The sequence below is a fragment of the Hipposideros armiger genome, unplaced genomic scaffold (genome assembly GCF_001890085.2).
Source record: "Hipposideros armiger isolate ML-2016 unplaced genomic scaffold, ASM189008v1 scaffold_92, whole genome shotgun sequence".
Classification (NCBI taxonomy): Eukaryota; Metazoa; Chordata; class Mammalia; order Chiroptera; family Hipposideridae; genus Hipposideros; species Hipposideros armiger.
In genome coordinates, this window is record NW_017731442.1 from 849,322 (window position 1) to 862,207 (window position 12,886).

Below are 12,886 nucleotides of genomic sequence, written 5' to 3' on the forward strand. Positions count from 1 at the left end.
CATTACTATGGTCAAATACCACCCCTAAGCGGGTGTCACAGCAGGTGGGGGCTAGTTGTTAGCCTGTGTTGCTGGTCTGAGCACAGTCCAGCCCAGGGTGTATGTGTGTCCCTCCACCCAATGCTCAGTCCCCATGTAAGTGAGGTTGACATGAGATAACCACAACAACCATGAGCAGGTTGTTGAAGTGGTCAGGAGGGGAGCCCATTCCCTATTAATTAGCCTTTTTCAATAGTCTGGGCTGAAACAAACGTGCATGAGTCCTCAGAGCTTCTTAAGCTTGTGCAATTTGCATTGTTTATAATCTCTAGTTCTCTTCTCAGAAAACCAGGCTCTCTGTTCTGCCTTCTTCACAACACACATAATATACTACGATTCTCTGATTTCTTTGTTGTTGTTTTCTAATTGAGGTATAATTGACATACAACATTATAGTTTCAAGTGTACATGATAATGATTCACTATTTGTGTATGTTGCAAAATGATCACCGCACTAAATCAAATTAACATTCTGATTTCTTTGTGTTTGCTTCTCTAGGCAGGTGAAAGCTGCAGATACTGCCATCAAGAGGAACGTCAAAAAGAGGTGAACATCAGGGTAAATGAAATTTGGCCACCATTTTAGGGTAGTGGGTCTCAATCCTGGTTGTGCATCAGAATCATTCATGTTTAACGTGTTGGGAGTCTGGATGCTGCCCCAGAGATCTGAATGGAATTTTCAGGGGTGAGGCACAGCCTGGTTTGAGAAACACTATGAGGAACAAGTGAGGGCAAGATTAGTGATGCTACTGTCTTGAGTGCCAGGCAAGAGCTTTTTGGGCTCTATGCCAGGACCACTGCTGATCGGAAATCAAACCCGGCTGTGATCCATCAATGAGAGTCTGAAGTTTTCGGGGTAGGAGGGGCTGTGTGTGGTTAGTGATACTGAAATGGCTTTTCTGGTGGTGATGCTGGTGCTGGTGAAGATGAAATCCTAGAGAAAGAACCATCTTTCTCTGTTTCAGGCTAGCTTGGACATTTTGCAGTCCTGAAGACAGAAATAATATAAGCTGAAAAATTAGTAGAAATAGGTTCTAATTCCAAACCTGGGCATGTTTTAAAAGTTCTGAAAGCAAAATACTATCAAGAAAGACTCTGAGAATTTTGAAAAGAAGGTTTAATATTGATGGTGATAATGGCCATTATTTATTGAATGTTTATTATGTGTCAATAGCTGTGCTAAGAATTGTACATATATTCTCTCCCTGATCCTTTGCAATAATAATATTATGAAATGTGGGTATTACCCTAATTCCAAAAATGAGGAAACAGCCTCAGAGAGGTTATGCAACTCACTTAAGGTCATATATCACTATGTAATGAAGCCAGGATTTGAACCCGTTTGTGAGACTCTANTTCCTCATGTTGTGGTGACCCCCAACCATAAAATTATTTTCGTTGCTACTCTATAACTGTAATTTTGCTACTGTTATGAATCGTCATGTAAGTATCTTTTTGTTTTCCGATGGTCTTAGGCGACCCCTGTGAAAGGGTCGTTCGACTCCCAAAGGGGTCGTGACCCACAGGTTGAGAACCACTGCCCTAGAGACTTGGATGAGCCTGACTTCTTGGTCAGAGTGAACATGTGCAGAGGGTCTCAGTAGGGTTTACTCAAATAGCAGGGCAGAGAGTTGGTACCAGATGACCCAGCCACTTTTATTTTAGATCTGCTGCCAAGGAAAAAGCACAGTTTTTATGAGGCGTTCTGAAATTCCCTACCAGCATTTCTGTTGCCCTCTGCTACACTACCCACCAGATTTTTTCTCTCAGGCTGTGGCTTTCCTGTCCTCTGTTACTAATTTTTTTTTAAATTGGGGAGTTGGGGAAGGGGAATAGTGTTGGGGAATTGGGAAGGGGGACCAGCCAAGTTGTTGTTCTTCAGTGTTACTTGTGGAGGGTGCCCGTCACCATCTGGCTTCCTGTCGGCAGCTCGTGGCCTCTAAGCTCAAGATGCTGTGTTACAGTCTTAGTTGCGGGTGGGCATAGCCACCATCCCATGTGGGAGTCGAATCGGCAGCCTTGTTGTTAAGAGCTCACACTCTATCCACCGAGCAATCCTGGTGGCAGCTCAGCTCAAGGTGCCGAGCTCAATCTTACTTGCAGGCAGGCATAGCCCACCATCGAGCAGGCAGCCTTGTTGTTAGGAGCACGTGCTCTCACCGGCTGAGCCATCCTGCCACCTGTTGGCAGCTCAGCGGCAGCTCAGCTCAGGCTGTGAATGGAACCGGCAGCCCTGTTGCTCAGAGCTCACACTCTTGAGCGAGCTCTTAACCAACTGAGCCACGTGGCCGTCTGGCATCTGTTCTTAATGCTCTGACCCTCTTTGTGTTTCTTGGGTAAACTATAGGTCCTCTTCATTTATTCATCTGCCTCTGCGCTTCCAAATAGTGGCTACAGTACTCAGGTTCTCTTGTCTTCATTAAGAGGTCTCTCTGGGATAAAGCAGGAGTTACAATGACTGAACCATACCTCAGCTGACAGAGGCAGCAGACAAAACCAGTTGTGCGTGTTTGTAAACAGAGTCCATGGTATCAGCCTGTTGACTTTGTTAGGGGAAGCTGGAATAGGGGCTACCAGGGTGTTTGTCTGCTGTCAATAAATGTAAGATTCCTGTCAATGTCCTAGTTTAATCTGGGTTGCCTTTTCCACTCCCCATTGCAACTTCCACTCCCAGTCCAGTATGGCGGCTCTGGCCTGGGCTACCTGGAACACGTGCTGATGATGGAGGAGATATCCCGAGCTTCTGCAGCAGTGGGACTCAGTTATGGTGCCCACTCCAATCTCTGTCTGAACCAAATTGTGCGCAATGGAAATGAGGCCCAGAAGGAGAAGTACCTCCCTAAGGTAAGGAAATGGGAATAGAGAAACACACCCTGATCTCATGGTGCAACCACCAACCGCGAGGCACCCTCCTTCACTGGCTAGGGTAGGTCACCCTTGCTTTCTGTAGCATGCTGCCCCGAACCGGATATGGTTAGTTTAGGAAGGGGTCGGGAATTTGCTTTCAAATACTTCAGTCAAAAAAATTAAAAATAGGGCCAGACCTCCTGAGTTCATCACTGGACAACATTTGCAGAAAGCACTTTAAGAAACAGAAGACTAACATTATAAGTGTCCTTTTGGATCTGTTTTGATGAGAACCATTAAAAATTCAATGCAATAATACTTTGCTAATCACTTAGTTACACCAGGACCTTGCTTTACGCCAGGGATACAGAAAATAATTAACCACACTATCCTATCCCTCAAAGAACTCACAGATGATTAGGAAAGGTGGATACAAATGAGTAATCATAATATGGCATGCTGAATCAGAGGTCCAAAAAGTGCTGTGTGAATACAAATGAAGAAAATCTATTCTGTCTGAGAAGACACGGAAAGCCATGGAGAAGGTTCACCAGCTGCAAGGGACCTTGAAAGATGGCATGCCGCACTTACTTTTCCAGGGATAGTTGCTAGGTGCTTTACGAATGTTTTATTATTTGAACAAAAACCTGTTGAATTGCTAGTGCAATTCCCATTTCTGGGATAAATATAGGAGTACTGAAGGTAACGATGTTAAATTATTGGGTTGTCAGAAAAGTCACGACGCATTTTTGCAATGAAAAACAAAACATACATCATGACTTTTCTAACAACTCAATATTTTCTCAAGGCCACATTGCTAGCTGGTCAGAGAGCTGGAATGGGGGGAGGAGATCTTTAAGCTGACAGGGGAGTAACTAATAATAAAACACGGTTTTTATTATGCCACTTTTTTCAGGTAGCTGAGTCCTGAAATGTTTATTTTCCGAAACAGTCTATTTATCTTGAAATCTTATTTGTTTTTGGCATTTCCTTACTAAACATTTTTATAGACCATGCAAAGGAAAAGCAAACCACCTCCCACTGGAATTAGCATGTGCTTCATATCAGTATAATATAAAAATATTTTTAACTATTTAAAGATTATTAACTGTCAGACATCTCTCTAAGACAACTGTCCTATTTCTTTTCACATTCAATGAAGTCTTTTTAATTTTATCAATAAACCAGAAAAAGAAAAACAATAAAGCTATTTCCATATATATGTGTGGAGACATATATATATATGTCTCCACACATATATACATATATATATGGTCATGGGATGTAAAGTACAGCATAGGAAATATGGTCAATGGTATTGTAATAGCTATGTACGGTGTCAGGTGAGTATACTTGTTGGGGTTATCACTTCGTGAGATGTGTAAATGTCTGAGCATTATGTTGTTTTGTACACCTGAAACTAATAATAAGAATAATAAGAAAAAGATATACTGAAAACTGTATTACTGGTTTATTTATATGCAGCCTATTGATACAGGTGGAATAGCAAATTAGCTAAATAATGATACCTTGTAATGAAATGGTGAAATAGACTCTCCCTAGTTTTTCTTACCTGTCTAATTATGTTTCTGTTCCAGGTGAGGTCAAAGTGGCTCCCTCTATTTTTGAGGTGAAGCAATTGAACACAAAGGTCAATTTAAAAAGCAAAGAAATATTTCCTGAGTTCCACAAAAAACAAAAACATGGAAAACTAAAACTTGCTTCCCTTGCAAAGGGAATGGGAAAAGGAGAGATATTTTCAGCCTTGTAGATATTGGGCTTCTCTTATAGCACTTTACCAATACCCTGGTCTGGAGGGAAATTTTAAGGGGTGTCATGTGAACAGGCAAGAAGTATCTGTGAGCTCCTGTAGGTACTTCTGAAGTCATAATCAGACCCTTTGGGGTTTCCCTTACAGCTGATCAGTGGTGAATACATTGGGGCCCTGGCCATGAGTGAGCCCAATGCTGGCTCTGATGTTGTCTCCATGAAGCTAAAAGCAGAAAAGAAAGGTGAGGCCCCTCTTGACTGGGAAGCTGAGATGGGCAGAGGGACAGACCCTTTCAGGGTAAGGAAGCAATAATTGGGGGTGGCCTCTGCTGGGTTTCTAGAACTATTTCACAACTGGGCAGCTTTCTGCTTAGCAGCAGGTCTGTGGACAACTGGCTGAGATGAGCCAACACAGATAGAGTAAGTAGCCAAATTCCTGTTCTTAGGAGATCACTATGTCCTGAATGGCAACAAGTTCTGGATCACGAATGGCCCTGATGCTGACGTCCTTGTTGTCTATGCCAAGACAGATCTGGGTGCTGTGCCACCTTCTCGGGGCATCACAGCCTTCATTGTGGAGAAGGTGAGTAGAGGGGATTGCACGGCGGGCAGCTTTTGTCTCCTGACAGTGTGCCAGAGATAGATCCCTTCAACTGATCGCAAACACGATCATTGTGTACTATGCCAAGGCTCCCTGGGATCGGGGGTGAGGCAGAAGAGCAGACTTAAAGGAGAGTGGCCAAAAAGTGGAGTCCAGGGAGGATGGATCAAGTCTGAGATCAGTGGAGCTGGCCACACAAAGAGGGCCAGAAGATGAGGACTGAAAAGAGACAACTGGATTTGACAATCGGATGTCATGGGCGGGGGGTGGCTGCTGAGAGCAGCTATGGGAGCCTGAGGTGGGAGTAGAGACACTAAGAACTGCACCTTCTGACTCTTGACAATAAAATCAGGAGGGAAATAGAGCAGGAGTTAGAATGAAAAGTTGGGAATTTGAGTTTGTTTTTAAGAATGGGAGAGAACTGAGCAAATTTTTTGGTAAAGAAAAAGGAAAATAGGAGAGGGAGAACTTGTGATGTGTGGGAGCAAGTGAGCAAAGCACAATGGAGAGCTGAGGGAGAAACGGTAAGGCTGGTTACAGGTGATGGGGGAGGAACATCTGCCTGATGACCTTGTGGGAGGCCAGGGAACCTGTGAGGGCTGGGAACCCTGGGGATGGGGGAGTTGATAGAGCATTTCATGAATGAGTGTTGTAGAGGTTTGCAATACCCTCCTTAGCGAGACAGGGAGAGTAGCTGACTAGGATTGGAGGACATGAGAAGTGAGTAGTCGAAGGAGCCTGGCTAAGATCAGAAATCTCAAGGTTGTGTGTGTGGCGCCACTCTCATCAGCCAGGAGGTGAGGGGAGCAACATGTGCACTCTGCTGGGCACTTGCCAATGCATGCTTCATCTGATTAATCCAGGTCAAAGCACACAAGTAGTTGAATGGATTCTGGGTGGGACTCAGTTAGGTACAGATGGCAGAGGAACAAGGGGGCAAAGGAATTGAATGGGCTGGTGAGAGTGTCTTGGAAGTGATTTCCCTGAGGAAAGGAAAGAAAGCCAGGAAGGGTCAGGAGAACTGCTCCCTTGAGAATGCAAGCTAGCAGCAGAGGAGCCTGGGGTTAGGGTGGGGGGTTAGGGCTGGAGTTTCCAGGAGTGGAGCAGTTGTGCACAGAGTTGGGGCCCTGAGAGTAGGATGCTGGCGTGTGGTGCGAGGATAGGAACTTGATGGGAAGGTGGGCATTTCTCAGGGGTCTTCCCTTTACTGGGCCCCCTTGGGGCCTGGTCTGTAATCAAGGTCACTTTCTGTTTCTGTCAAGAATATGCCTGGGTTCAGCACCTCCAAGAAGTTGGACAAGCTGGGGATGAGGGGTTCTAACACCTGTGAGCTAATCTTTGAAGACTGCAAGGTTCCTGGTGAGTCTCTTGAGAAAGGGCAAGCCCCTGTCCCGACTCCTTCATAAGCTGAGAAAGCCTATCTTTGGGTTAGCTTATCAATGACTTATGGCTAGACAGTGGGCCTGCTACTGCTGTGCTTCCCACTGGCCCGTACATGTGGGACTCAGGGGCTGTTGGACAGCCATTTTTCCTGCGTGCCTGCCTGTGATTGCAGTGTGGATAATACACTGCCGGGGGTTGGATTCCAGTATCTGGAGTAGAAAGGTAAGATCTGCCCTTGCCCACTAATGTCCTTCAGACATCCTTGTTTGTACGTTTCCCTATACAGCTTGTATGAGGTACTCACTAATGATGCTAAAAAAAACCAGTACAGATCCTTCTTTGTCAGCAGAAAAAACTCCAAGGCCACCCTGGCTTCTGGGGTGGAGAGGTGCTCAGCAGTTTGTCACTAGTACCAAATGGCCCATCTCTTGGACAAAGATTCTTCCATGGCCCACCCTTGGAGGGGAGGGGGCGGGTAATACTGGACCAGACCAGGCTCAACCTCGAGGAAAGAGTAATTATGCACACAGATGTAAAAAGAACTGGGAAGGGGTTGGATGACTTCTAGACCAAATTAGCTTTTCTTCTTTCCCATCCAAGGCAGTGAAGGAAGAAAAGAGGAGGACCTAAGGATTGGGCCTTTGTGTCTGGTCTTACAGAGGGGGTGTGTGTGTGGTGGTGGTGGTGGGGTCCGTCTAGCAAGCCTCCACTCCTGGTTGGAAATGGTAACCTCCATCCCTCTCTCTCACTGGAACCCTAGTTGAAGGTCAGGTGACATATTTTTGTGCCTTTTGTGAAAGCCATGGCACCAAACCTAGTAGCTTTTATATAAGTGAGGAGTCTATAGACAGCGCTCTTCCCTCTGACCAGCATTTTTCCCGGCAGTTGACAACATCTTGGGCCATCAAGGTAAGGGTGTCTACGTGCTGATGAGTGGGCTGGACCTGGAGCGGCTAGTGCTGGCTGGTGGGCCCCTTGGGTGAGTATGAGCTGGGGTTTTGGACTCCTTGGCAAGTGGCGCCCTCACAAACAGCAGCTACAGCCATGCCCTTGACAGCCAAGGGGAGCTGCCTCCTGGTAGATGCACCTTCTCTCCTGGAAAAAAAACCAAACAAACCTCCTTCTAAATGTGTAATTTCACATTGAAGGGAAAGATCATTAGGTAATAGACAAAAGGCCTGAGGAACAATACTGCTTAGTTACTCAGGTTGTGCAACAGGATGCCTGGGCTCTAAGGCCCCTCAATGCAGGGGTCCTGCCAGCCTGTCTGGTCTCAGGGGAAGGGGCACAAGTCCTGGACAGTCAGTGCAGTAACTAAGCAGGGGTGACGAGTATCCTCACGCTCCTTTTCTCCTCCCTAGAATTCTAGCTCCTTGTCTCGCTGAACTGTCCCCTCAAGGCTTCCCACACTGGCATTTTGCCACCCCAACTGGCAGTGGAGGGACAGTGAGGCACCGCCCCAGTGTCTTTCTCCTTTCCACAGGATCATGCAGGCCGTCCTCGACCACACCATTCCCTATCTTCACGTGAGGGAAGCCTTTGGCCAGAAGATCGGCCACTTCCAGGTGAGTGGAATGCTTTGCTGAAATGTGCTTTCCTTGGGTTCAAGTTTTCTTTAACAAATGAGTACACAGTGCATGTATTATGGGGCATTTACTATCCTTCCCTGGCAAAATGTGTTCGAATGCTTGTAATACAGGCTTCCTTAGCATGTTACCTGGCTTTGGAAGTTGTCAGGAAGTTCATCACATGTCACCTCACTTCCTGTTTTAGATGAATGAACTAGGCATTGTAAGATTAAAGGATGAAGAGTGCAGGTTGTGGGGGAGGCATGGGGGAAAGGGAGCGGCATTTTTAGTCATACTTTCTGGTCTGAAGACACTGCAGGACATTAATGAGGGTGGTGGTGGGTGGAGGGCTATTTCAGGGTGCAGTGGCCACCCTTTGGCCTGAACTCCAGACCCACTACCATCTACCTCTGTGACCCTAGGCAAGTCCCATCTCCTCTCTGTGCCCTGACGCCCCCATTCCTGGCTGTCAGGTTGCTACTCTTGACCTACTTTTGGTAACTAGGGAGAGTTTCTGAGGAATGTGGCTCAAGCATGTTGACTTGTGACCTCCCTTTGTGCCCAGCTGATGCAGGGAAAGATGGCTGACATGTACACCCGCCTCATGGCATGTCGGCAGTACGTCTACAATGTCGCCAAGGCCTGTGATGAGGGCCACTGCATGAGCAAGGTAAGGGCCAGTCCCAGAGAAGGCAGTGGGCCGGCTGCTGGGACTTGCTCTCTGCATGGCCTTGGCAGGGCCCTGCTGACTGGGGCCTCCTCCCACAGGACTGCGCAGGGGTGATTCTTTACTCAGCTGAGTGTGCCACACAGGTGGCCCTGGACGGCATTCAGTGTTTTGGTAAGTGGCTCCCCACCCCCCACACCCAGGGCTGCCCTTACTCCCAGAGTCTGTGGCTGCCTCCAAAAAGGTTTCCTCTTCACCCCTCACTCTGCGCTTCAGCTAGCTGCAGTTGAGCTGATGCCATTAGTCTCCTTCTGTCCCAGTTACTAGGAGGACATGGAAAAGTAAATGAGAATACTGCTAGAGGCCATAAGTTGCCATTACTTTCGGCAACGCCCTCTTCTCATCATCTCCCCACAAGCCCCGCTTGGTCCTGTGGACATTGTGAAGTGGGCAGAGAGAGATGCCTCAGAGGTGGGACAGCCTTGTTTCAATGCTGCACAGTAGTTAAGAGCACAGACTCAAGCCAGATGGCCTGGGTTTGAATCCTTGCTCTGCCACTGACCGGCTTTGTGATTTGTGCAAATTACTTCACCTCTCTGAGCCTGGCACCCATTAAGTGCTATGCAGTATTCTCCTTGTCCCCCTTCTCCATGTCTGCCAGTGGTTGTCTCCTCTCCTTGCCTGCTATCCTCTGCACTCTAGGTGGCCTTCCAGCCCCTGTCCACCCATCTCCCAACTAGGTGTTCCCCATACCCCTCCTTCTAGCCATCTTTTGCTGCTTCTGTTTAATTGGTGTCTCCTCCTCTGATGCGTTTATATATTCTTGGCCTTCTGTTGCTTCCCTTGCTTTACCCACTGCCTATCATTTTTCCTGTTGTCCTTTCTTCTGTCCCTAAACCCCGGCTGCAGGTGGCAATGGCTACATCAATGACTTTCCCATGGGCCGCTTTCTGCGAGATGCCAAGCTGTATGAGATTGGGGCTGGGACCAGTGAGGTAAGGCGGCTAATCATCGGCAGAGCCTTCAACGCAGACTTTCACTAACTCTAAGACCTCTCACCCCTCTTCCCAACACCTAGAGGCCTTTGGAAGTAGAGGTGTGGCAACTCTACTCCCATGCCCAAGGCAGGCCCTGCTGCTCGGCTGCCCTTCTTGAATTAGCCCTCTGGCCTCTGTATGAGGTTGACTTCTCCACAACAGCTGCGAAACCACTGTGGGCCTCAGAGCCAGACCAGCCAGCTAGCCAACCCAGGAAAAGCATTCAGTGGTTTAACATGGACTCGACAGGAAGCACAGTGGCTTTTCTGGAGCTGGTTGGGATGGGTTTGGGGGACTGTGCTCTTGCTTTCTAACTTCCAAGCCTGACTCCCCCTACTTCCCAGATGGGCATCTCGAGGCAGGCAGGCGGCCACCCCTTTTTCTTAGGCAAGCCTCTGGCAGAGAGCTCTCTGCTCAAGTACACCAGAAACATTATCCCTCTCAGTTTATTTGAACTTGGTACTCTTTCAGGGGAAAAAACCCCAAAACCTAACCTTTGTTTCTGCCAATTTTCATCAGCCCCCAGCAGCTTGTGAGCAGGCACCCCTCTGCAGCAGCCCTTCCATCCCCCTAGGGCTTCATGCTGTAGGGCTGAAATCCCACCGTGTTGAGGTGTAGTTCTGGGAATAGGCATCTCAGAACACGTGTGCCACCCAGAGTCTTCTGTGGGGCAGAGACCAGCATGCTTATGAATGATCAGCTCAATGCTGGCCTCTGTGGCAGCACCTTTGATCCCTTTAGCACTGCTCTGCCACTGCCATCGTCCAGTCCTGGCCACAGCTGAATGGGCAGCAGGCCTGAGTTGTGTGGCAAGTTGTCTGGCTTGGCCGCCTGTGTACATTTCTCTGGATACCCTATGGCTACTTTTGTTACAGCTACACAGGCTGCTGCCATTTTGTATTAAACATATTATGAATCAAACCCATCTGCTTCTACACTGGTGTTTTGGGGGCGAAGCAATAGACTTGCTACTGCCTCCTATCTGGCTCTTGCCCCATGTCCTTGAGAGTGGCTGGTCCAGGTCCTGCCCCTGCCTTCCAGTCTGCTCACTGGTGAAGGGGGACAAAGGTGTGAAATCAGCCCTTGGGAGAGAGGAGGTCTCAGCCTCTGTTTCCCAGATCTCCCAGGGAATTTTAAAGGAAGGAGGGAGCCCAGAGTGGTAAGCATTTTAGAGCTAGAAGGAAACTCATACATTTCTGGAAACCATCCCCCATGTTTTTTTAAAAGATCAAGATAATTTGATTTTCCCAAGGTCGGAATTTGAGTTATAATTCAGATCACGAGAGATGGGGGTTCTGAGAATGCCCTCCTGGGGCTCCACTGCACAGCTGCCTGGATGGAACATAGAGTGGAACCGGTTTGGGTTAGTCCACCCCATCTAAGATCCCTAAAAGAGAGAACTGTTTTTCTTGGCTCTCAGCCCAGCAGTATGTCTTCTGACTTCTGTTCCTGGCCTGTAGGCAAGTGCTATTTTACCTACCCCAGCACAGTTCCAGGCTGAGGGGAAAACCCAGGGTTTGTGGCACTGTCCCTTCACTTCCCCTCCCTGCCTCCTGCTACGTTGAAATGAATGTGGCTAAAATGGTGGTCTTGCTGCCTTTCATGTGTAGCTAGAACAACCAGCCTAGAGATATTCAGAATGTGACAGAATGGGATGGTTTGTCTAGTCAGCCCTGCCACCAACTTGGGGGAAAAGTTATTTTTCTCCTGATGCTGTATGTGAAATTGCTATGTTTAAAAATAAAGCCAGGGCCGGCCGAGTGGCGCGATGGTTAAGAACTGGCTTGGGATGCCAGAGGGCCCCGGTTCGGATCCCACATATGAGGGCCAGTGACACTGCCCTTCACAGCTAAGATGCTGAACAACAGCTCGACCTCGACCTGGAGCTGGGCTGCCATGAGTCGCCGGTGATGGCGTAGGCTGCAGCCTCTGTGGCAGTGGGTTGCCATGGGCTACCGTGTGTAGCCAGCAGCCAGCGTGAGTGGCCAGCAGCCGCAGTGAGCGGCCGTCCAGAAGCTGGCAACTGATCTGCCTCTCCCGGGAAGAGCGCAATGATGGTGCCAACTTGGGCCAGTGAAGCAACATCCGCCACAACTAGACTGAAGAACAAAAACGACAGCAAAGTTGTCTGTTCCCCTTCCCCCAATTCCCCAGTGCTGTTCCCATCCCCCCAATTCCCCAATAAAAACCTTTAAAATAAAAATTAAAAAAAAAAAAAAGCCAAAAAGAACAACAAAAAAAAGTGTAGCCTGAGTCATGAATGAAAGAGCAGAGGGCACTTCCACTTTGGTTCTTGTGGGAGATTTTTGTTGTTCACATGCATTGTGCACCATACAGCATCAGCTGTCTGCCCTACTCCTTCCTGGGGCTGCCTCTAATTCCACTCCAGTTATAGGCAGATCACACTATCTGCTGAGTTCCCCTGTTGACTATCATCCCTGTTTTCCTACTGCTTGCCTGGTGGGATGGTAACAGAAGCTAAGGAAATGGTTCTCCAAGTGTGGTCTGGGCACATCCTTTGCAACCAGTAAAAAAATGCAGATGGTAAATGGGGAGGGGGGTGGTAGTTGAGAGTTAAAGGGATCAAATATATGGTGATGGAAGGAGAACTGACTGGGTGTGAACACATTGTGATATATAGACGATGTATTACAGATTTGTACACCTGAAATCTATGTAACTTTGCTAAAAATTGTCACTCCAATAAACTTTAATTTAAAAAAAAAATGCAGATTCCTGAATCTCCCCCAGACCTAATCACATCTCCAGGGGTAATTCTGCGGCACAGGCAACCTATCAGAACAACTGACCTGGGGCCTAGAGGACACTTCCCCAGAGGCCTGAGTCCTAATTCTAAACCCATGTAATCTAGTAATGGCAATCCCTTACCTGTACAGCCCTCTCAAGTCTCGTTTTGACATATTAGCTCCTTGATTTTCGCGACAACTCGGTGCGGGAGACGAGGTTACACAAG

The 12,886-nt window shown here is 47.7% G+C and overlaps 1 protein-coding gene across 1 annotated transcript in view; it reads left to right on the plus strand.

The window, feature by feature from the left end:
• IVD (isovaleryl-CoA dehydrogenase) overlaps window positions 1–10,837 on the plus strand; it is a 22,890-nt gene extending 12,053 nt beyond the window's left edge. Inside the window, exons 4-12 of the mRNA XM_019644924.1 lie at window positions 2,714–2,883; window positions 4,805–4,898; window positions 5,103–5,239; window positions 6,520–6,616; window positions 7,526–7,619; window positions 8,124–8,205; window positions 8,774–8,878; window positions 8,977–9,049; window positions 9,785–10,837. Of these exons, the coding sequence (XP_019500469.1) occupies window positions 2,714–2,883; window positions 4,805–4,898; window positions 5,103–5,239; window positions 6,520–6,616; window positions 7,526–7,619; window positions 8,124–8,205; window positions 8,774–8,878; window positions 8,977–9,049; window positions 9,785–9,918 (986 nt within the window). The 3' untranslated portion in view covers window positions 9,919–10,837. The remainder of the gene's footprint in view (window positions 1–2,713; window positions 2,884–4,804; window positions 4,899–5,102; window positions 5,240–6,519; window positions 6,617–7,525; window positions 7,620–8,123; window positions 8,206–8,773; window positions 8,879–8,976; window positions 9,050–9,784) is intronic.
• The last annotated feature ends 2,049 nt before the right edge of the window (window positions 10,838–12,886 follow it).